We start from the raw sequence: 22,226 nt of genomic DNA on the forward strand, positions 1-22,226 counted from the left end.
TGAGAAATTGCCCACAGTTCTCTCAACGTCCTGTGCTGGTTCCTGCCACCAAACCTTGGCAGATGCCTGTCCCTTTGCCTAGAATGCACACCTTCCACTCCCTGTCCACACAAGGCCAATGTCCACGTATCCTTTGAGGCTAAGAGCACACATGCATCACTTCCTCTGTGAGGCCTCCCCTGGCCTCTTCCCAAGAAGAGTTGGCAAACTGCTTCTGGCTGCTCCTGGTGACATCGTACTCTGCCGTCATCATAGGACCATCACGCTATTTTATTATTCACTTGTGCATATGTCTGTCCATGAGATTTAGCAGGCTGGGTCGATTCTTTGTTTATCTTGATGGCCAGCCCCTAGCACAGGGCGTGCTCTGGAGGGAGCGCTCAGCAAATGTTTCTGAATGAGCTGATTTGGGCATCATCTCCTCACGGGAGGGAGGCATTGGGGATAGGGCCCCCCTGCTACTCAAATTGGCTTGGTAAACCTTGGGACACTGTGATGCTGACAGAGTGACATGGGTTACCTGCTCCCCCAAACCGAGAGCTCTGTCCAAACATCTAGGCGGGACTTGAGCCACAGCCAGCTCTGGTCACTGAGCTGAACAAGGTGGCTGTGGCCCACAATGGTAGCAGCAAAGGAGAGAGCCTTCACCTGGAGGTTGGAGTAGCTTACATAGAGACTTCAGAGTGATGGCAGAACAGCCTGACTGCTTGTTTGTCCATGGGTCTGTCTGTCTGTGTATCCCCAATCAGACTCTACCTGGATGTACAGGTACTCGAAAGCAGCAGGATCTCGACGCAGCAGTTCCACGGGGTCTTTGGGAAAGAAGCTTATTCGGAAGAGGCATTTCATTCCTTGGTAGTGTGTCCGCTGTACCACCTGAATCCCAGGGATGAGAGGGGTGAGGAAAAGAGATCTGGGAATCTGTGGCCCATGGCTGTAGCGGTAAGAGCCACACACACCTTGAGGTGTATCCTCAAGGCTGGGCTTGAGGCTGAGTGAGGTGGCCGCTTGCCATTGCTTCCTACCCGATCCAGCCCAATTATTCTTTGAGGAAATGTCTTGCCTACCCCTCTAGTCCAAAGAGACTAGAAATTTTTTTTTTAAGACCTTTAAAAAAAAAGATTATTTATTTGAGAGAGAGAGAGAGAGCGAGAGAGAGAGCGCATGCAGAAGCAGGGGCAGTTGGAGGGAGAGAGAGAAGCAGACTCCCTACTGAGCAGGGAGCCCGATGCAGGGCTCGATACCGGGACCCCAGGATCATGACCTGAGCCTAAGGCAGACTCTTGCCAGACTAAGCCATCCCAAACTGACTAGGATTTTTGAATCACTTAACCAGGACATGGCTTTTGTCAACAATGGGGTCTAAGGCCCAAGACACAAGATGGGAAGAGGGGGCTCCTGTTAACTCTGCTGGCACTGAGCCTCTCTACAAGGTGAAGGTGTTAGCCCCGCAGCGAGAAAAGAGTCGGAGAAGTTAAGTGGCTGATGAAAAGCAAGTCAAGCTTTAAAACCCCATCTGGAAGTATAGGTGATGCAAGTTGGCCATGTATGTATGTATAGGTAACTGCTGAAGCCGCCATAGGTCATGACGAATCATGATACGATTCCTTCTACTCTTGCAGAGGTTTGAGGTGTGTGTTTTTTTTTTTTTTCAATAAAAAAGTTTAAAATCCCATCTAGAAAAAGAGACCAATTGGATTCAGAAGGCCTCTTGAGGGGCCAGGGTGGTGTGTAGGCCTCCCTTCCAAGCTAACAATCTTCCTGCTATAGGTGGGTGTCGGGAGCCAGTACAGGAGGCCTACTCTAAGAGCTGTAAGGGACTGAATATGATTGGCTGTTCATTTAGGTCCACTCTCGCGGGAGGTGCATGAGCACTGCATTTTGATTGGTTAACACTGCCTGTATAAAAATGCATGCGCCGAGGGTAGAGAAAGGTAGAAAGAAAAAAGCGATTAAAGAAGAAGGTTCGCTGCTACGTGAGTCTCCGAGTCGTTCTTGCGGGCTGAGAGCGACAGGTGGGAACCCATGAGGCTTTGGACGGCATTTGGGTGAGAGCTAACCTTGAAGAATTTTCTTTCCTAAAATCCCTGTGTGTGTGTGTGTGTGTGTGTATGTCTGATTTGGGGTTTTGCTGCATGTCCATTTAGGCATTTCTACCCAATGGCCCCTCTCCAGTTCCCTCCTTCCCTCTCTGGGAATCCTGGTTGACCCCCCTGGTTCCTCCTGGTGCCTCCCCATTAGTGAAGTACCAGCCAGCATTTCAGGTCTCCCCAGACTCTTTCTCCTACTCTACCTTGAAAGTTGATGTGGGTGACATGCTGCCCATCCCCCACTTAGCCCATTCTCCGCCCACACCTGTCCAGCCTCAGTGGTCTCAGTAGACCCCACTTGTTGACCTTTTCATATTACAGCCTTCAACGGAAGGCCAAGTTTCCCCTCGGAGGCAGAGAAGTCTAGCAGGTAGGGCCTCCAGGAGACAGCAGGCTTGACACCACTCTCCATCCCAGTATTCTGGGAGCCAAGCCGTGACTCACCACCCCACACTTTCCCCACTAGAGACCGAGACTAAGAATCTTCATGCCCTTCTCAGGTCACGAGGAGCACTGCCAAAAGCCCGCTGGATGTGGTTAGTACAGAACTTAACTGAGAACTGTTCATTTCTGGGGGCTGGCTGGCTGAGGAAATCATTATGAATTTTCCAGAAAGAGGATGCCCGGAGTCCTCTTCTCTAGTAGAGGCCACAGACAGCTCCCAAGCCAGGCCGAAGGAGTTACTTACATAAGCCAGGGGCTGCTTGTCCTGGAGAAGCAGGAACTTGTGGTTCTGTTCCGGCCCAGCATACTCAAGGACCAGAGCGAAGTGTTCAATGTACCTCAGGGAAAGACGGTCCTGTAATGTTACCATCACATCCTGTGGAAGAGAAGAGAGCCTTGAGAGGGGGATACATTCCAGTTCTACACCACTCTTGGCACCAAACATGGGAGAGGGGGACCACACACCAAGAGAGATGGTCCTGGGCAGGAGGCGGAGCCCAGGAAGAGTGACCAGACGGAGACATGGGCCTTTAGGGTGGCCCAGGCCTCCTCCAGGCTGAGGAGAGTAACCCATGAGTACTTGGGCTCTGGGGAACAGCAAAGGTGCAGGGTGGTAGACGGAGAGGTTTCTGAACTTGGCCTGGCCAGACATTTGGCAAAAGGTGGTCATGGCTCTCCCTCCCTCCTTGCAGTCAACAAAATGTTTCTGGAGTGCCTACAAAGTGCACCACTGAATAAGGAAGGCACGATGCTGGTTCTTCCCCCACCTTGCATAAGTCAGGACGTTCACTCTAGCTTGTCCATCAACCCTTTCCTCAGGAGCGTACAAGAGCAAGAGCCCCAATTACGTGATTAAAAAGTAGACTATTTCTGGATTCATAATCTAAATCGAATGACTTGAGTCACTGGCAAAATGTTCATTTTTGATTGTAGCTGGCTTTTGGAGATGATCAATTTAGCAACTTGAAAAATATGTCCATGCAGAGAAACCACATCACGTGTCTTGTGTATAGTCATAAATCTGACTACATCGAGGCTCTGTCTGCTCCGCTGCCCTACTTTTAATATTAGGATGTCTGCAAACATGTCCTTGGGGGCTGCCCAGATGTCAGTTTTGAGACTTATGTCATCTATTTGCTGTGACTGCAGCACACACACTGTGTGTGTGTGTGTGTGTTTGGGTGTGTGTTCATGGAGTCAGCACAACTCAGCCCCCAGAGGCCGGAGAACAGCCGGCACGGGAATGTGCAGCTCCCTTACAGCCAGAGTTGCCAAACAAGCCCCTCCGTGAACATTCAAGGACGCCAAGCCATTCAGATGTGAAACTGGAAACTGGTGGGTACTTGAGAGTGTCTCTTTGTAGCATTCAAGTAGTTACAGAGGCGCGAGTGTGGCTGGAGCTCTGGCGGGGACAAATGAGGTTTTCTTTGCTGTTTAGCTGCCCTGGAATTGCGAATGCCCAAGCTGCTGATTGCCAAGCTGGTATCACAAGTGGAACAGCCCCCGTCCTAGGCTGTTGATTCAATACCCAGGTACCTCTCTCTGGGACAAGTGGCTCGGCAGCTTGTCTGAGTTCCAAGGAATGGCAGCCGCACCTTTCCTGAGGTCAGGATGAGATCACAAGCCAGGGGACACTGCTGTCCTGAAAGGCTGGGGGTACCCGGAGGCAACAATGTTGTTGTGTCATTGGGTTGTTGTGCGGTCGGGGGATGCTCGGAGAAGTCTCTGAGGGGAATGAGAGGAGCAAATGTTCTGGTGTGGAGACAGAGCTTCAGAGGACATACTGATGAAGAGAAATAGCCACATCTGGAGGAGGTGGCACTTGGACACCCTTGGGTGGCCTAGCTGGGTTTTGATGTCCCTTTCAGAGGCTGAGACCTCCAATAGGCCAGAGACCATCCCAAGACACCCTAAGGAATATGTTTTGGTCCTAGGCCCCTTGGGGGACCCACCCTGGCCTAAGCCTTCCGAAGAGACTCTCAGTTTCATCGACACGGGGTAGGTCTAGTGTTCTATAACTTGGGTGCTACTGGTACTCTGGGCAGGACAGTTCTTTGTCATTCAGGGACTGTCTCACTCCCTGCAAGATGCTCAGCATCTCTGACCTGGAGAGACTCAATGTCAGTAGCACCCCAAACCATGGGATGACCCCAAATTTCTAAATGCAGTCCGGGAGGGGCTGAGAACCCTGGCTGAGAACCGCCGGCGAGGCCGACCCTGAACACCTGATAATTCCTCTTAGACAATTTTCCTGGCCCAGGGATTTCATTCTTTATAAGGTTGTCTTGGCCCCAGCCTGGGGACCTCAGGACGCCTTTGAGCCAAGTGGGTTTTCTGGGCAGATAGATGCTATCTCATTGGCTGCATGGAAATTCATTCCGAGGATGGCATTCTCTTTCTGGAGGGGGTCCAGAAGAAGTAGGAGTGGTGATTTCTGTCCCAGATCCGAGTTGAACCTGGGGGTTACTCATTTCCTTGTCCCTCCTCCTCAGGACGAAGGGAATCACTGCAGCTTTTGGACAGCTGGCTGAGCTCTTCAGAGTCACAGCTCAGTAACTACTTTTCTTGAGAAAGGAATAGCCAAAGGGACTGTTGCTGGACGTTTCAAATCTTGGTTCAATGCTTAAGATCCGATGGTTATTTAAAAAGCAAAGCATGGCTAGGCTAATCTCCCAAGAGATTGTGTTTGTTGATTTCTGTGTGTAAATGTACATAGGTGTTATCGTAGCAATATAAATCACTTTTGCTTTATAAATGTTTTAATGATCTTCACGCCCCTTAGCTCCTGAGAGCCTTGAAGGACCCGGTATAACATGGACACAGAGCAGCGCACAAGTAGGTGCACACGTGCACATGCACACACACACCAGACATGTGTAGCTGGGCACTCAGATTCTCGCCTCCCCCCACACACCTTCCTCCAAGGGCTATGTGTTCTCGCAGCCTGGGGCTCACAGAGGCAGAAGCACAAAGGCCACCTTGTTCCCCAGCAGCAACTCTCCACAGACCCAGAGACACCCAGGAATGAGCAGCCGTGTGTGCCCCAGAGAGGGCAAAGTCTGACCCGAGAGAAGGGAGACTGTATGTACCTTAACAGTCGTCCGGCCATCAAAAGTGAATGATTTGATCTGCCCATTTTCTAAGAAGACCTTCAGGACATTGGGGATGAGGAGAAGAGCTTCTTTCTTCATCATTTTCTGTGAATAGGCAGGGAAAGGTCAAGGAGAGGGGCTCATTTCGAAGGCAGAGGAAAGCCAGAGGAGGGGTATAGGAAGGAAGAGAAGGGGGTGAGTGAAGGAGACAGGGAGCCAAAGGTATGGAAGGACAAGGAGACAGAGGAAAGAACAGATCAGTGATCATGCTACCTGCAGACCAGAACCAAATGCTCTACGAAGACATTGGGCCATATCGAAAGTTCACCTTTCATTTGGTATCATGGTGCACCCCCATTCTACTGTGGCTCAGCCTTCCACAACTAGGGGTGATGCTTGGCCCACAGAGACCACCGTACCCTAAACAGCAGATGGAAGGCCTCCTTAGGACCCACCCACTCACTGGCTCTTATATGCTGACACTCCCCTTTCCACCAGGCCCTTTGCAGGCTGAGATCATGTCCACCTCCGTGCCTTTGCTCTGCCAACCCCCATAGTCTCCTAGGTCCTTTCTGACCTGGCCCCTGCCTACTTCTCCAGAATCCTGTCTTGCCAGTCCAGGTACCCAACCTGCCCTTTCATCCTGTATATTTCTGACAACTGATCGTTCAGGGACCGTGTCACTCCCTGCAGGACGCTGCGCATCTCTGACCCTGAGACGCTCAATGCCAATAGCATGCCAAATCATCGGCATGTCCCACAACACCTTCCGACATTTCCCAAAGTTGAGAGGGGGCAATGTCGACTCTGATTGAGGACCACTGGCAAAGCCCATGTTTGAACACCTGGTAACTTCTCAGCAAAAGTTTTCTCAGCCTCAGCCCAATGTCCCTTGACTTATAGAGTGGTTAAGTTCTCCATAAATATGTGTTAAATAAAGACTGTTCTCTCTGCCTTCCTCTTTCCCTCTGTGGCCAACTCCTACTCATCCTTCAAAACCCAGCTTAAATACCAATTCTGTAAAGTCTTGTCCAAACTCATCAGGCACTTGGACCTGGTGTTCCCATGTGTTCTCAGGGTAATATCACACACACCTCTTTCAGTGCTCTTAGCATATTTTTGAAGAATGTCTGTCTTTCACAAATGGTGAACTCAGCACTATTTAATCTTTGTAGTTCTGACACTGAGCAGAGTTCCTGGCACATAGTTGGTGCACAATACATGGGTGTTGAATATATGAGCAGTAGATATGTAACGTGTGCTTACTTAAATGATTAGAATCACCAGGAGAGTCCGATTGTTTTCCTGGGCCATCACCAGTTCTAGAGGAACCAAAAAGCTTTCTAAGATGGCCAGAAATTCTTAATTCAGTGGGCATTCACCGAGCCTCTTGTATATACCTCACACTATGCTAAGTAACTTCCATGAGAGCCGGGCAAAAAGAGAGGATTGGATTTGGTCTTATAATCTTGTTGTAGAGACTGTGCACGGCCACGTGAATCCACTAGAAAGCAAGTATAAACCCAAACCAAACCAACAGGTGTAAGATGGGTAAGATTTCCTAGGTGAGGTGAATTAGATTTTGATCTAATGGTGGGAGTGGACTGTTAGAGAGACCAGAAGAACATCAGTCTACATCTGGGGACCCTCACAGACATGAAGAAATGAACAAGCAAGTCCTCCCTGGTTGGGATTCAGTTGGGGGCGGTGGAGAGTCAGGAGTGGGTATAATGTTGGGAAGGCGTGGCTCCCTGGTTCTCGGCCTGATCCTGAGATGCCTTTTTCCCACCAGGCCCAGGCTGATGACACCCAGTGGTGGCACGTTTTATTTAGCACACTGGGTTGGACTCAGATAATTACTTAATTGATTTTGCTTAAAAATAGAGTTGGCAAGGAACGCCCACTGGATTTATTTGTGCTCTGGCTGCTAAAGCCCCGGAACACGGAGGCAGAGGGAGGATGGGACAGTCTTGGAGTCACCTGGGCTTGGACTCCCCTAGGTCCTGAGCAACAGTGAGGCTGCTCGGCTCCACACTGGTTGCATGGGGATGGGGGTTGTGACATCAGGTCACTTCCGGAGCACAGCTAGAGTGGGAAGACTGATGTCTGTCTGTTTCTGTCTTAGTCAAGGGCCTTACACTGCACGTGGTGGCCTGTCCAGGAGTGACAGAAGGACCCTTGGGTGGGTCCCAGCCACTCTGGGGCACTTGCTTTGAGGTTTGTCTGGGGTCGGGCCTTGATCTTGACTGTGGCTAGCTGAGATGTAGGAGAGGGGAGTCATGTTGGGGGGAGGGGAGAGTGAGGAAGGGGGAGTAGAAGGGAAAGGCAGAGAGGGGAGGAGAGAAGGAGAGGAGAGACGGAAGGGAGGTTTTCACTGGGCGGCCTGGTCTTCAGTGATCACTCTGTAACACTGAAAGGGGATAGTCTGTCCTTTCCAGATTCAATTTGCATCTCCTCTGGCTTTTCGAGGGCTTAGGACACACATGTCCCCTTAGTGGCTTGGCCCTTAGAGTGTTCTTCATCATGATCCCAACCTCCTACTTCTCTTGACGGAGATGGAGCCCAAACACCAACTATGCGATGGCTTCCCCAGGGGGACCCTGGAGTCTCCTGGCTTCTCAGCCTTCCCTGAACGGGGATGGGAGAGGGCCTGGGCTGAGGCTGGGATGAGTGCCAGGGAAAAGGCCATGGAAGACACCTTTGTTCTCTAACCCTTCTTCTGAGTGGCTCTGTTTCAAAGAACTACACCAGTGCCTGGCACCCCACTGACTTCCCCGCTCAGGCTGGGTCTGCTGGCTTTTCTCAGTGGCAGCTGTTCCTCTGTACAGACAGGCCATGGGCCTCCCGGGAGCCTAGCCCGCAGACGCCTGCAAAAGCCCACAAACGGCTGTTAGCTCAGCTCTCCCTACCCCCCACCCCCACCCTGACCTGGCTATCGCGGACTTCTGCAGGCTCCTGGGGCGCTCGGGCCATAATCCATGACTGCTTAACACACACCTCCTTGCTCTCCACCCATCTCTTCTCTGGGCTTATCTGGAGCAGACAGCTCAGCTCAGGGAAACCCCAACAGAACAATGAGAAAGACTGCAGGCTGGCCATGACCTCCCCGCACCCAGCCTGGCAGCTGCACAGCAATGGATTGTCAAGGATCACCTGCTTGTTGAAACCATACCACCCAGTGGGGGACACTGCATCGTCTCAACCCAAACCACTACCCCCCAGAACCCCCCAACATCACTGAGCGGTATCCAGGGGCAGGGAAGAAGTGTTTCTTTTGCATCCCTTGCTGTGCTGGGGACACAGCAGGTGCCTAATGAAAGCTCTGCGACAATGAGAGTCTGTATCATTTCCCCCAGGCTGCTAGCCGATGTCCTCTCCGGTCAAGCTGGGCCAGAGCAGGACCACTTTGATGCGAAGAGAGATCGATTTCACCAGCCGCTCTGGCTTGGGATCTTCAGAAAACTACTACCTCCTTCCTGCTTCTGTCAAATAGCCCAGGGATATTTGTGGAGCGCTGGCTCTGAGCCTGAGCTAGACTAAGGGGGGCCCACATATTCCTAACTCACTGCTAGCCTGCAGCCCTGTGGTTCTCCCCGTCCAGCCCCATAAGGCCGCCTGCTCCGCCCGCTCCAAAGAGCAGCAGATGAGCGCCTGCTCCAGAGGGAGACCTCCAGGGCCCGACTGATTCTAGCTGAGGGCCGAGGGCAGGGAGCTAAAGCTGCACTTACTGCGTCTATTTCTCCAACGGCCACCTGCTCAGAAAATCGGACCTTCGCAGGATTCAATCTCAGCCTGGCCTTCTTTGCGGCGCTGATGAAAGCAGATTTGGGGGACTGGAAAAAGAACAGAAGGCTGGTGAGTGCTCCATCCCCGGAAAGAACCTGACCTTTGCCACGCTGGAGTTAAGATGTCTCAGTACACTTCGCCTTGCTGATCAATAAGTCGATAAGTATCGATTCCCTGCTAGGTGCAAGGCAACGTGCTAAGTGCTTCTTCCACGATTGGTGTGTTCTGAGAAAAGCTGGGCGTGCACTGAATTCGGGTAAATTGAATCCCGTTATTAACACTCTAGGCCTAGGGGAGTTGGCAAAAATTCTTTAGTAATAACATCCACTGAATGATTACATATTTGGTGTTCATAGTGTGAGATATACCTAAATGGTGGCTTTTATTACATCTGAATATGAGCACCTCAAAGGAGTTAAAGGAATGATCTTATTCATCTCACAGATATGCCCTGACCCCAGGAAGGAAATTATAGAAAACGAACCAAGGAAAATGAGGAATCTTGCTGAGGGGCCCCCTTCATGTCTTTGAGGGCATTTATTCGTTTGTGTGGCAAATTTAGGGAGAACCTACTATTTGCAGGCACTGTTCGAGGTGACGAGGGATTCAGCAGGGAGCAACACCAAACTCCCAGGCCTCAAAAAGCATCATTCTCGCAGGATCAGAGAGACAATAAACAAATCAGTTCCTTTTGGGTAGCAGCAGACAAGGACTCTGAGGCCAAATCAAGCAGGGTGGAGGGCTACACAAGAGAACGCACTAGTGAGGAGGGGTGAGTGAGGAGGGCATTATTTTTGACTAGATGTTCAGGGGAGACCTCTCAGAGGAGGGGATATTTAAGCAGAGACCGGAAGCAAGTGAGGGAGTGAGAGCCTCCCAGACAGAAAGGATGATAAAGGCTCTGAGGTGGAAGGAGGATGGGGCGCATGAGGAACCGCAAGGAAGCCCAGTGTGGCCAGAGCAGAGCGATGGAGGGGGAGCTGGATGAGTTGCGCTCCAAGAGGCAGGTGGGGGCTGGGTCACGTAGGGCCTTGTCAGCCATGGTCAGAACTTTCGATTTGACTCCACTGAAGCGTTTTAAGCAGATAGGGTCTGACTTGCATTTTAAAAGGATGCCTCTGGCTGCGGTGTGGAAAACAGCGTAGGAGGGTCGACACCCAAAGTAGGGAGACCAGTTTGGAGTCTCCTATAATAACACAGTTCAACTATGATGGTGGCCTGGGCTAAGGTAGTCATAAGGGAGGTGATGGAAAGGGAGTGAATTCTGGACCTATTTTGAAGACAGAACCGAGCGATGTGTTGACGGATCAGATGTGGGAGGCGAGAAAAAGAGAGAAGTCAACTGGAAGTACGGAGTTGCCACTTACTAAGGTGAGCAGGACTAGGGGGTACATTGGGATTGGGGCTCCTTCAAACCACCTCCTCTACTGGCTTTGTCATGGAGCCCTGGAGTCCCACAATCAAGAATCCCTGAGAGTGAAGTTCCCGAAGGCCCCTGCCAACTGGGAAGGGGATCCATTATGCTATTTTCCGCCATTAATGCTGCAGTTGAAATCCATTTACCAGATCAGCCACAGGAAGGGAGGGCCCTAAGATAAAGACACACTAGAAACAAATGTCCTCATCAGGACTTGGGCCCTGGTCCCAGTTGGGTCTCTTCTGGAGCCAGCAATCTCATTCCCCACAAAGGGTGGACTGTAGGAAGCCACTTGTTCCACCCAGGTGCACTCGAACCTCAGGCGGTGGGTCTCCTTCCTGGCTGCATGGCAGAAAGAGTGGGGCAGCTTTCCAAGCCCCTGATGCCCAGGCGCCACCCCAGATCAATGACCTCAGATTCCTGGGGCTGGGGCCCAGACATTGGCATTTTCTTTCTTTCTTTCTTTCTTTTTTTTTTTTTTAAAGTTTCCAATGACTTCCAAATGTGGCTAAAGTTGTGGAGAACCACTGAGCTAAAGGCACGGAAGACTTCTCAGCCTGAGCCACAGAGGTGGTTTGTTGGCAGCAGACAGTATGGCACAACAAAATCCAGGCCTGGAGATCATTGCAGAAAGTGATTACAGTATTGATTGTTCGTGGGAGTCAAGAAATGCCTTTGGATGTTGTGCAGCTTGGTGCTTAAATCCTGGGCAGGGGCTGCAGGCTGCAGCAGGAGCACAGGGCAAGGGCAAGATAGAAAGATGTGGAACTCTGTTCAGGCAGCGCTGCTTGGCTCTGTCTCCATAGTAGTCTGAATGTCTACCTGAGGCACCACAGACACAAAGCAGGTGAAATCTTCACTTCTACCCATCACTCCCTCCTTTTTCTGTAACCATCTGTCATCGGATGCCTTCATGCACCGTGGGGAATGAGGCATCTCTAGAGGCCTCAGCGGGCTATGTAGTCCACCCTTTATTTTTACACGTGAAAACGGAGGCCTGGGAAGAGGGTAGGATTTGCTCAAAGTATCAAAATAATTTGGTAGTGGAGCTGAAACTGGAATCCAGATTTCCAGCATCTTGGATTGGTGACTAGGCCCCACAGCCCACTGAAGCGGGGTGTCCATTCCCCATCTTTCCTCCACTGGTTCCGGTTTGATGCTGGTCCTATTGAATGGACCTTTGAACATATGAAGGACCACAACTGGTATCCTTCCAGGTCTTTACCTATGAGGAAGGGACAGCCTCCTTGGGATCCCTACCAAAAGTCTCAGATTGGATCCTGCCCAACACATACGACTATATACAGAAGATCCAGATATTTTTATAGGAGCAAAACCATGAAGGAGGAAGTGGAATTGCCTATATTTTCAGGGCTTGTAATAATTTCTGGTGTCTGTGGTAGAGCTATTTTCAGCTTGTTCGTGCCTCATTCCTCACTGACCCTTGTCCTGTCCGTGTCTAAGATTCCGTTCTATTCTCAGTCTTCAGACTTGATCACTGATGGTGACTCACTCATCGCCAGCTGGTCCTGACTACATGTCACCGACTCACGTCTAGCCTGGTGCCTCCACACAGGTGACGTCTGCCTTGCAGTGGGATAGGAGGGGCTCTCAAAGGTCGCCCTGTTCCAAAGCATTTTTGAAGCTCAGCTGCAGGGCCTGAAGTTCTTAATGTGAGGGTCACTCTCTTGAGTGAAAATACTAAGAATTGGGAAGGCCCTGATCAAAGCATGAATGTGGTCCCAAGGAGGAGTAATAAACATAATTCCTGGGCTGGATCCTGCCTGCCACCTGCTTTTATAAATAAAATTTTATTGGTATACAGTTGTGCTCTTTATTGGTATACCCAGGCTTCACCTGTGTTTGTTTTTGCAATATCATGCATCACCTACAAAGCTTATGATATTTACTAGACAGCCCTTTACGGGGAAAAAAGTTTGCTAACCCCTGCACTAACTTTTTAGCATGCACTCCCCACTGTTTCTAAAACTTTCCTGATGGTAAGAATCACTGGGGAGCACTTGCCGAAGCACAGATTTCTAGGCCCACGCCGGACTTAAAAAAGTCAGAATCTCTAGGAGCATAAGGCACAGGAATTTATATTGTTGAAAATGTCCTAGCCCATCAGGCAGAGATTAATTGAGTACCTTCAAGCTGGGACATCTGAGCTCTTCACTGACCCCGTTTTTCCCCCTCAAGCAGTTGGGAATCTCATCTTGCAACAGGCCCCGTCGCTGGCGAAAATGAATTTTGGCTGGGAGCACGGGACCAGAATCAGGAAGCACCGTTGGGGGCTACTGTAAGCCCCTTGAAGCCAATATGAAGCCAGCAGCTCAGTGGAATAAGCAAGAGACGAGAGGGCCTGCCTCCCGCTCAGGACTGAATTCAGCAGCTGGTGATTCTCTGACCATTTTTCTTTTTAATTTGGTGGCTCTATTAGGACAGATTTCAGGGTTGGGTTCAAAGTCGGGTACATGGCCCAATATTTTAGTGCAAGATAGAGCCCCACTTGGATTGCGAGAGGATAAAACTTGGGTTCCTGCAGCACGGACAGCCTCCTAGTCTCCTTTCCACTGGTTTATTGTCTGACACCTGAGCCTCCTTCTAAGCAATCCCCATAGTAACCATTGTGGGAGTCTGAGAGCCAACCTAGGGCCAATCTAGCCAACCTAGTTTCATGGGACTACTGATAAGGGACCCAGGGCCTTCTGATCTGCTCTTGGGGCCTGGAGGTGAACATGCTCTCTCTTTGGCTTCCAATGCCCCCTACAAGACACACATGACCCATATTCCTCATCTCTGGCCCCGACAAAGTTGTTCTGGGCACACTGCCCTGGGCACACTGGGCTGCTTCCCACTTCTGGTGCCCACCTCATGCTGCCTCTTCACCATCGTTGCCCTTCTGGGCCCCCAGTGTCCCCTTTGCTTAGCTAAAAGCCATCTCTAAAGCCCAGCTCAAATTCCGCCTTGGTCCTGAGTTCTTCCCCAATTCCTCCAGTCCCCTCCCCAGATTTTCTATAGTACTCTCCTCCCCCTTTTCTCCCTCAGAGAGAAAGAGACAGAGGGAGGGGCAGAGGGAGAGAATCTTAAGCAGGTTCCATGCCCATCACAGAGCCTGACATGGGGCACGATCTCACAACCCTGTGATTGTGATCTGAACCAAAACCAAGAGTTGGAAGCTTAACCAAGCGAACCACCCAGGCACCCCTATAGCACTCCTGGTTAACCCACACTGCCGGAGCTCATGTCCCCCACTAGGTTGTAAAAGAAGAGATAAGATTTTATATTACTCTATTTACCCCTAGCACCAAGCATAGAGTAGGCACAGACTTAAAGAGAGCGGTTGATTGCTAAGGTGCATAATGCATTAGTTCACCAATTTGGCAGATACGGCCTAAGTACCTACCATCTGCCAAGCACCATACCTTGAGAAGCTCTGTGGAAAACTAATACTTCTGGAGTAGTTCTCATTATTTCGGCCTTTTCTTCTGGGCAGGTGGTTCCAAACAGAGTGGATCCTGGATCTTTGGGTACAGGTAAGTCTTCAGTACTGGAAAACTAGTTTCATTTGAAGGGCCTGTCTACTTTCTTCACGAGAGCCATTTTAAGTCCCAACAAAGTATTTTAAAAATATCAGTTGAGGACCTACCATGTGCCAAGGTCTAGGGATACCAAAATGCATATATATTGAGTCAATCACGGGGGATAGTCGGTCACTCGAAGATTAAGGAACTCCTTTAAATACATATGGGCATAATAAGTGGCTATAGAGGCAGTATGCATAGATGGGCCCTGGGAACGGACCCCTGTGATCACGCCCACTAAAACACCCTCAATGGTCTGACATCATAAATGTCAGTCTATTACAAGAACAGTGTCATCTGAAAGAGATCGCATATTAGATCAGTACCTCTTGATACGTATCTTGGCTGCATAAGAATCATTTTGGAAGCCTTTTTGAAAGACCAACTCCTGGGTCCCATCCCCAAAGCTTCAAATTCAATTGCTCAGGGCTAAAGCCCAAGTATCAATAGTTTTAAGAACTTCTCAGGTGGTTCTAATGTATAGCCAGGGTCAAGAACCACTGTACTAGACCCTCCTCAGCCACGGAATGTGAAGCCAGAAGGAGCCTCAGAGGTATGAGGATTCCTGGGCCACAGGCTGGACCTACCAGGAGACTGTCTTCTGGAAGAAACAGTAATCACAATGAACACAGGCTTCAGGGCAGGGAGGTGCAGATAAGCTCTTATTATCTTGAGAGAAGATTCTCTGTCTCAGTCCATTTCTGTGACTCATGGTAGTTATGTTTTATAAAGTCACTTCAAACACCGAACCGATGAACACTGAACAGTTGCTCCTGGGGGAAATGCGTGTGTGTGTGCGTGTATGTGTGAGTGCAGCATGCGTACACACAGGCGTGCATGTGTGTGTGTGCATGAGTGCGAGTGTATGTGTATGTCTCACAGATGATAATTTTGAATTCTAAAAACAACTCATCCTGGTAGATTCTATTTTCTTTCACTGGGAGAAAATGAAGTTCTGAAGTGTTAAGTGACTTGCTTGAGGCTGCCCCACTAACGGGTGCCAGAGTTGGGATTCAAAGCCCATCCAACTGCTCCTGAGCCTGTGCCCTGCACTACATGGCACTGTTCCCTGCCATCTCTATCTTCCGGACACCTCCCGTGTGACGGCTGAAACAAGATGGCAGGGCGCTGCCCTGTTTGACCTCAGCCGGAATTGTGTGCATTGGGAGACTAATTTTTCATGCTCTGCCTATGTCCGTAAGTGAGCAGAAAAGCACCATGGGTCTTGGTTTGGTGGTTACGAATAAATTTTAGGGAGTAGGTGAACTTGCACATGCAGAATCCTGAATAGTGAGGATCGACTACACATGTATGCAAGGTTGACATTTACTGGGGAGGTGCTGGCATGGCCATTCCCATTGTGAGGGTTTCTTTCACACTGATTGGTAAGTAGCCACTGCCCTGAGCTTCCTGGGTGCCCCCTGACCTCTGCCCTGGGATCTCTTTACCAATGGTCAACTGAAGGGTTAACACCTGGCCCAGTTAGGAGGCCTCCAAGACTCTGCTCCAGTGCCCATGGCTGGCTTACATTCTGATTGAAAGTCTCTGACTGTAGGGTTAATTGTTTTGACTATGGCCCCTGTGTGTTTGTGCTCACTGCTATGCTCCAACATAAGGCCAAGTACCAGACTATAAGCTCTGTGAGGGTAGGAGTCATGTCTGTCCCATGGACTGCCATGTTCCCAGCTCAGAAGAGCACCTTGAATGGTAGGTATTCAACAGATGTTTGCTGAACGGACCCACAAATGAGAAACTTTTATTGAGGTTGGTCAGGCTGAGGTATCTGGAAGAGTCTCAAGCCAGGTCTTCAAGGAAACAGACCCGTGTTAGAAGAAGTGTGGAGCAGTACAAGGAGAGAAGCCTGCAGGGTATAAGAACTAAGACCTGGACTGGGGGAGAAGGAAAGCAGCCTGGCCATAGCAAAGAGGCCCTGGAATAGGACAGTGAGGGCATCAGAACTGGAGGGCAGAGGGGTGTTGGGGGCACTGGGATGGGAGGTGGGGGGCAGTGTTAGGCTTTTTATTCTGCACCTATGTTTGGACACTCGAGTTTGGGTTGCCATGATGGCTGGGAGCTGGGTCTCCTTTATTCCTTCGACACATACTCATCAAATGCTTACTCTGTTGCAGCGAACGATACACAGCCCTGTCCTCGTGGAGCTGATATTCTAATAAGGTTTGGGTGAGTCACTAAACAGCCTGTGGTCCATCTGCACCATGGGACACTACTCAGCAATTAACAAGGGACAGAATGCTGATATTGGCCAAAACTTGGATGACTCTCAAGGGTGCTGTGCTGAGTGAAAAAAAGCCAATCCCAAGGGATTATGTGCTGTATTGTTTGGTGTATATAATATTTTGGAAATGATGACATTACAGAAATGAGGAACATACTAGTGGTTGATGGGGACTGAAGTGGGGGAGGGGGTGTGGCTTAAAATGGGCAAGGTGAGGGGTCTTGTAGTGGTAGGACTGTCCAGTGACTTGACTATGCTGGTGGCCCTGTGGTGGACCCACACCACATGTGACGGACTGACACTGAACCCTCTACACACATTGCATCAGTGTCAATGTCCTGGTTTCGAGATGGAAGTTTAGTTCTGGGAGCTGTAACCCTTGGGAGAAACAGTGTAAAGTGTACACACGGCTGTGTATACTAGCTTTGCATAGCTTTGCAACTTCCTGTGAGTCTATAATGATCTCCCAGTGAAAAGCCTACAGATAAAATATTTCTTTGAGGAAAGAAATGACACAGTATCAGGAGATGGGGACAGGTCGATGCTGACTTAAAAAAGGTAGTCAAGGAAGGCTTCTAAGAGATGACATTTGAGGAGAACTGAGTAACACAGTAACCCACAAGGAGAGGTAAAACACAACAACCATGTTTTCTTTTCTTTTCTTTCCTTTTTTTTGGGGGGGGAGGGGGAGAACTGGTAGCCATTTCTTGACAGGAGCCTGGGGAGTGAAGAATGACACTCCACTGTCCACTAGGCAACTTGCTGTGCAGAAAGGCAGGGAGGGAGGAAGGGGTCTATTCGTTACACCCGCTAAGGTGGAACTTGCCTGCCCAGAGCTACAGGAGGATTGCTACTGAGAAAAGCCTGTTTGCCAGAGAGCAAGTATGAGAGGGAGAGGGAAAGGGAGAGGGAGAATGGGAGGGGAGGGAGAGAGAATGTGCCTGTATAAATGTGTGTGTGTGTGTGTGTGTGTGTGTGTGTGTGTGTGTGTCACACTGAGGATGGCTTGGGGCCATGGGGAAACGCAGTTAGTGCCAGAGCTTGATTTGAACCCATCCCTGACTGACGAGCCCTGCACCTGCACACTGTCCCTGGCTTTGTACGGAAAGGCCAACTCTCTGGAAAATCTTTCCCTCTGTCTCTGCCTGGGAAATCCTGCCCCATCTCTGGAGGTCTGGCTCAGGTGCAGCCTCCTCTGTGAAGGCTCTCCTGATTTCATGCCTCCTAACCCCAAAAGGTGGGACCTCTCCTGTGGCCATGGGGGTGGGACATTAGTGTTGGAGGGCAGGGCAGTCTCGGGGACACTGAGAAGGGACAACTAGGCTGGCGGTGGAAGGAGGGCTCTGAGTTTTGCACATTAAATTTCTGCACCTGGGTCTGTGCATTTGAGATTACTATTTAACAACCAGTTAGTGACTACACCAGGATAAAGATGAACCCGTCTGTCCAACTGTACTTTCCCACCAACATCATATTAAATTCCCCCCATTTGGTGCTGGGCCTCATATATTGCAAGGCATCTAGGAAATATTGCTATGAATGAATGAATGAGACTAGCTAGCACCCACCATCTGCAAGGACTTTATGGGAGTTGGACCCTGGGCAGGTACATTTTGAGGGGGCATAGGAAAAAAAAAAGTAGAAAATCTGTCTGGGACCCGGGGCAGTGAGCGTGTGGCCTCTGTGGGGGTAAAGCGTAAAGCAAAATGCACAGGGCAGAATACAGCACTGGAGAGCCTTTCAAAATCCCCAAGCCTTGAGGGTAGAAAGCAGAGTCAGATGTTCAGAAGGTATGCCTTGCCTTCACTCCTCACGCCTTGGCTCACAACATGTGGATTCTAGTCTTGCTGTCCACCCGCCCTCCCGTCACGGTCACTTTCCAATATGGGATTCTGTCACCTCTGTAGGGAGGAGGGGTGGCTGGCGCAGCAGCTCACTCACCTGATGAGTGTGCTGAACTGTAAGAACAATGAATTCCTTAGCGCTCCTACAGAGAGAAGAAGGAACAGGACAGTCGTGTATCACGCATTAGGTATTCATCTCGCACGAGAAGCAACACAGAATTCTCCCCTGGGCTGCATTCAGGGATACGGATTAGGCCAGTGGGCACTCTGAATATCTGTCCGGCTGCCTCACCTCCCATTTTTTGTGGCAGTCAACGGAAACCATCCGTAGAGGTTCATGTGGGCATCTGAAGAAGGCATTACCATAATCTCTGGGGCTGTCATTTTTCAGGTCTTCCCATTCTAGTTCCCTCTCACGTTTGCTCTGTAGAACTCCCCAGGCCTTAGGAGCATTTTTTTTTTTTTTCTGTAGAATAGAAAATTCTCGAGGAAAACTGAAGGCCTGAATTATAGAACTGAATTGGCAATTTGATATTTAAGCAAGAGGAGGAATTCAAAGGAAAAACCCAAAGGAGGTCATTTGGTTATCATGACTCATACTCACCAGATTTGTTTTAATTGAAGGACCAAAAAACGAGAGCCAGGGAGCAACAGATGGAACCAAGGCTCTCCAGACAGCAAATATTCAAAGGGATGAGGAATCTGAAACTCCTCCGACAAGACTTATGCCAATGATCACACAGGCCATGAGGTATGAAAATTCTCCCCCGGGAATACACAATCCTTTAAAATAACTAAGAGAAATGGAAAGAGTTTGCCTGGAAAGAGCTTCCCCTCTCCTCACTGGACTTTTTCATGTGTTTCTGGGAACAAGGGTATTCAAGAAGCAGAGTCAAGATCACTTGCTTCTAGATATTCAAGGAACACCAAGGCCTCCTGCTCAAGGACTTGGAACATTTTCCACATTCAGTGAGGCCAAGTTCAGGGATGGGGAGCTCCTGGGAGAAGGAAGGAGCTGTGTTTCTGGGAAGCCCCACAGGAAAATCTGTCTCTTGAACAGGGCAGGGCATAGCGTAAGTCAGATTATGTGATCTGTCTGCCCTAGCCCCTGCCATATTTCCCCATTTCACATAGAACAAAGCCAAAGTCCTTATAGTGGCTACTGGTCTTCCCCTCTTTACTCCACTTCACATCCTGGCTTCTCCCCTGCTCCCCAAACATGCCACACTACTGCCTCAGGGCCTTTGCACTGACACTTCCCTAACACCCTCCCTCCTTTCAGTCTTGCTTTCGTTGTCACCTTCTCAATGAGGCTAACTCTGGCCAGGCTATTTAAAGTTGCATTGGTACCCCTGTGCCCAGCACTCCAGGACCCCGTTTATCCCGGTCCACGTTCTATCCTTTGATAGCCTCCATCCACTTCCAGTTTGCTGTACAATTACACATTTATCATGTTTATCGTTAAGGCGTGTTTCTTTCCAAGAGAATGTACACTCCAATGGTGTTTCTCTCTTATTCACTGCTGTTTATTCAGTGCCTAGAACAGTGCCTGGTGCACAGTAGATACTTGATAACAAATAGATTCATTGAATGAATGAAATAATAAAAATTGGCTAGCCCCTGAGGTTATCAAATGAGTGAGCTCTGTCTTGATCCTGAAGGAGCTCCAGAGTCCCTCACGAAACTGGGCTACCTGTTCTAGGGTGCAAAGATATTCACTAGAAGCAGAGCAAAGACTTCTAGATGATCAGGCTGGAAGAACCCCAACATGTCCTCAATGGGGTTGAAAGGACTTACCCCATTTTGGTGTGGTGGTGGAGGGTAAAGGGTGGAGTTGGGTGCGGGGAGAAGCAATGGCCTACTGAACTTGGAGGAGAGGCAAACCAAACATCATTAGGGACCAGACACGTTTCAAGATGTAAGCTGGATAGGGGCGCATGTCAAGGAAGACCTGCCCTGGACTTCGGGAGGGAGCATTCCAAATGCTTCCAGAGAAAGTGAGAAGGAGCTGTTCTATCCACAGTGTGCTAAATCTGCCTTTGAAGGGGAGGGAGTGTCTCTGGGGACAGGTGGAATTTGGGAGAAAAAGAAAGACAAATGAGATAAAGAACATTCTAAAACAAGAGGGCCTGAAGGAGATGGAGGCAGAGATAGGCCAGACCACACAAGGCAGACAGAGAGAGAGACAGAGAGAGAGAGAGAAGCACATAATTCCATTTGGGGGGACACAGCCAAGGTCACCAAAGCTGAAGGCAACCCACGGAATTTAGAGCCTTTACCTCTATCTCTTATTCCTTATCAACACATCTATGATCTATGCATGGAGGGGTGTGTGTGTGTGTGTGTGTGTGTGTGTGATGTGTAGGGGTGAGGAGGGGAAAAGTCACCCGCCTCTGACACTCCTTTCTCTCTCTCACTTGCCCCCATCTGGAGAGGGCGCTAAGAAGTCCCACACATTGAGCAGAATCCACAATGGCAGCTTCCCTTCCTCAACCCATTAGCCAAGGATTCAAATTTTCTTCTCCTCAGGTTTGTTGTTGTTGTTTGTTTGTTTTTGGTGCTGGGGAATATGGATAGATGAGAAAAAAATAACTAGCTCACATGTCACTTATCTCAGAGTGTTCTTTCTCCCTTTTTAATTTTTTTCCAGAGTGTTCTTTTATTTTATTTTATTTTAATTTTTTTTAAGATTTTATTTATTTAATTGACAGAGAGAGATCACAAGTAGGCAGAGAGGCAGGCAGAGAGAGAGAGAGGAGGAAGCAGACTCCCTGCTGAGCAGAGAGCCCGATGCGGGACTCGATCCCAGGACCCTGAGATCATGACCTGAGCCGAAGGCAGCGGCTTAACCCACTGAGCCACTCAGGCGCCCTCCAGAGTATTCTTTTAATGGCTTGTTTGGTTCTCACCACTCACTGGGTCTGTCCCTCTGCACTGAAAGTCAAAAACCAAGGGGTTTCAGTGAGGGACACAGTAAAGGGGAGGAAGGTGAGGTGAGCTCCTGCATAAGGCTGTTCTCTGTCCACATCACTGGAGAAAGCTACGCCAGAGAGCACGAGGGACCCTGGGGCCCTGGCAGGGCTGGCCTCTGGAGCCCTGGGTAGCCAAGATCCCTGGCTAGGGCTGCTCTGCCTCAAGGGCTTCCCTCTTAGGGCCAGGGAGGACGGAGAGAGCCCCATGTCACTGGTGGGCCGGGTGAGGGGGTCCGTGCTCAGCTCCTGCCAAGGCCCAACAGACCCCTGTTACCTGATGAGTTCTATGAACCTTTCCCTGGGGGCTTCACTCACGTCCTCCTCATTAATAGCCAAAATCTGGTCACCAGCCAGGAACTTGTCCTCAGAGGGGCCTCCTGCAGAGGAGAGGAGAGAGGTGTGAGGGCTTGGGACCACTGCTAGGAGAGCAGAGGCCTGGGTGGGAGCCATCAGTGCCTGAGGGAGCTGAAGCAGGTACCCGAGCCTGCGGGAAAGAGTGTAGGCCTCACGGCCTGGTGGTAGCGGTGTTCGTGCCACAGCTGCCTGTGGCAGACAGAAGGCAGAAGACGGAAGAAAGAACATAGCTTGGACCTCCTGTGGCTGCCAGTGGTGTGGGAGCAAAAGTTCCCAAGCCTAGGCCTGGCCCCCAGAGCAGGTGAATACGTGCTTTCCTGGTTGGGTTCTAAAGAGGGACATGGGTTTCCCTTTCACCAGGTGGGATCTGCTCAGGCCCAAGGAATGACTTGCAGACCACTGAAGGA

General features: G+C 50.0%; 1 protein-coding gene across 2 annotated transcripts in view; it reads right to left on the reverse strand.

The window, feature by feature from the left end:
- The window catches only part of FRMPD3 (FERM and PDZ domain containing 3), a 42,624-nt gene extending 33,171 nt beyond the window's left edge, over window positions 1-9,453 (reverse strand). Inside the window, exons 1-4 of one of the 2 annotated variants that reach the window (XM_059385459.1) lie at window positions 9,355-9,453; window positions 5,624-5,731; window positions 2,779-2,910; window positions 757-876 (exon numbers count right to left, since the gene is read on the reverse strand). In XM_059385459.1, coding sequence (XP_059241442.1) covers window positions 757-876; window positions 2,779-2,910; window positions 5,624-5,728 — 357 coding nt within the window. In that variant the 5' untranslated portion in view covers window positions 5,729-5,731; window positions 9,355-9,453. The remainder of the gene's footprint in view (window positions 1-756; window positions 877-2,778; window positions 2,911-5,623; window positions 5,732-9,354) is intronic. The other variant, XM_059385460.1, reaches the window with a different exon arrangement.
- Window positions 9,454-22,226: the final 12,773 nt, after the last annotated feature.

Source organism: Mustela nigripes, chromosome X (assembly GCF_022355385.1).
Source record: "Mustela nigripes isolate SB6536 chromosome X, MUSNIG.SB6536, whole genome shotgun sequence".
NCBI classification, from domain to species: domain Eukaryota; kingdom Metazoa; phylum Chordata; class Mammalia; order Carnivora; family Mustelidae; genus Mustela; species Mustela nigripes.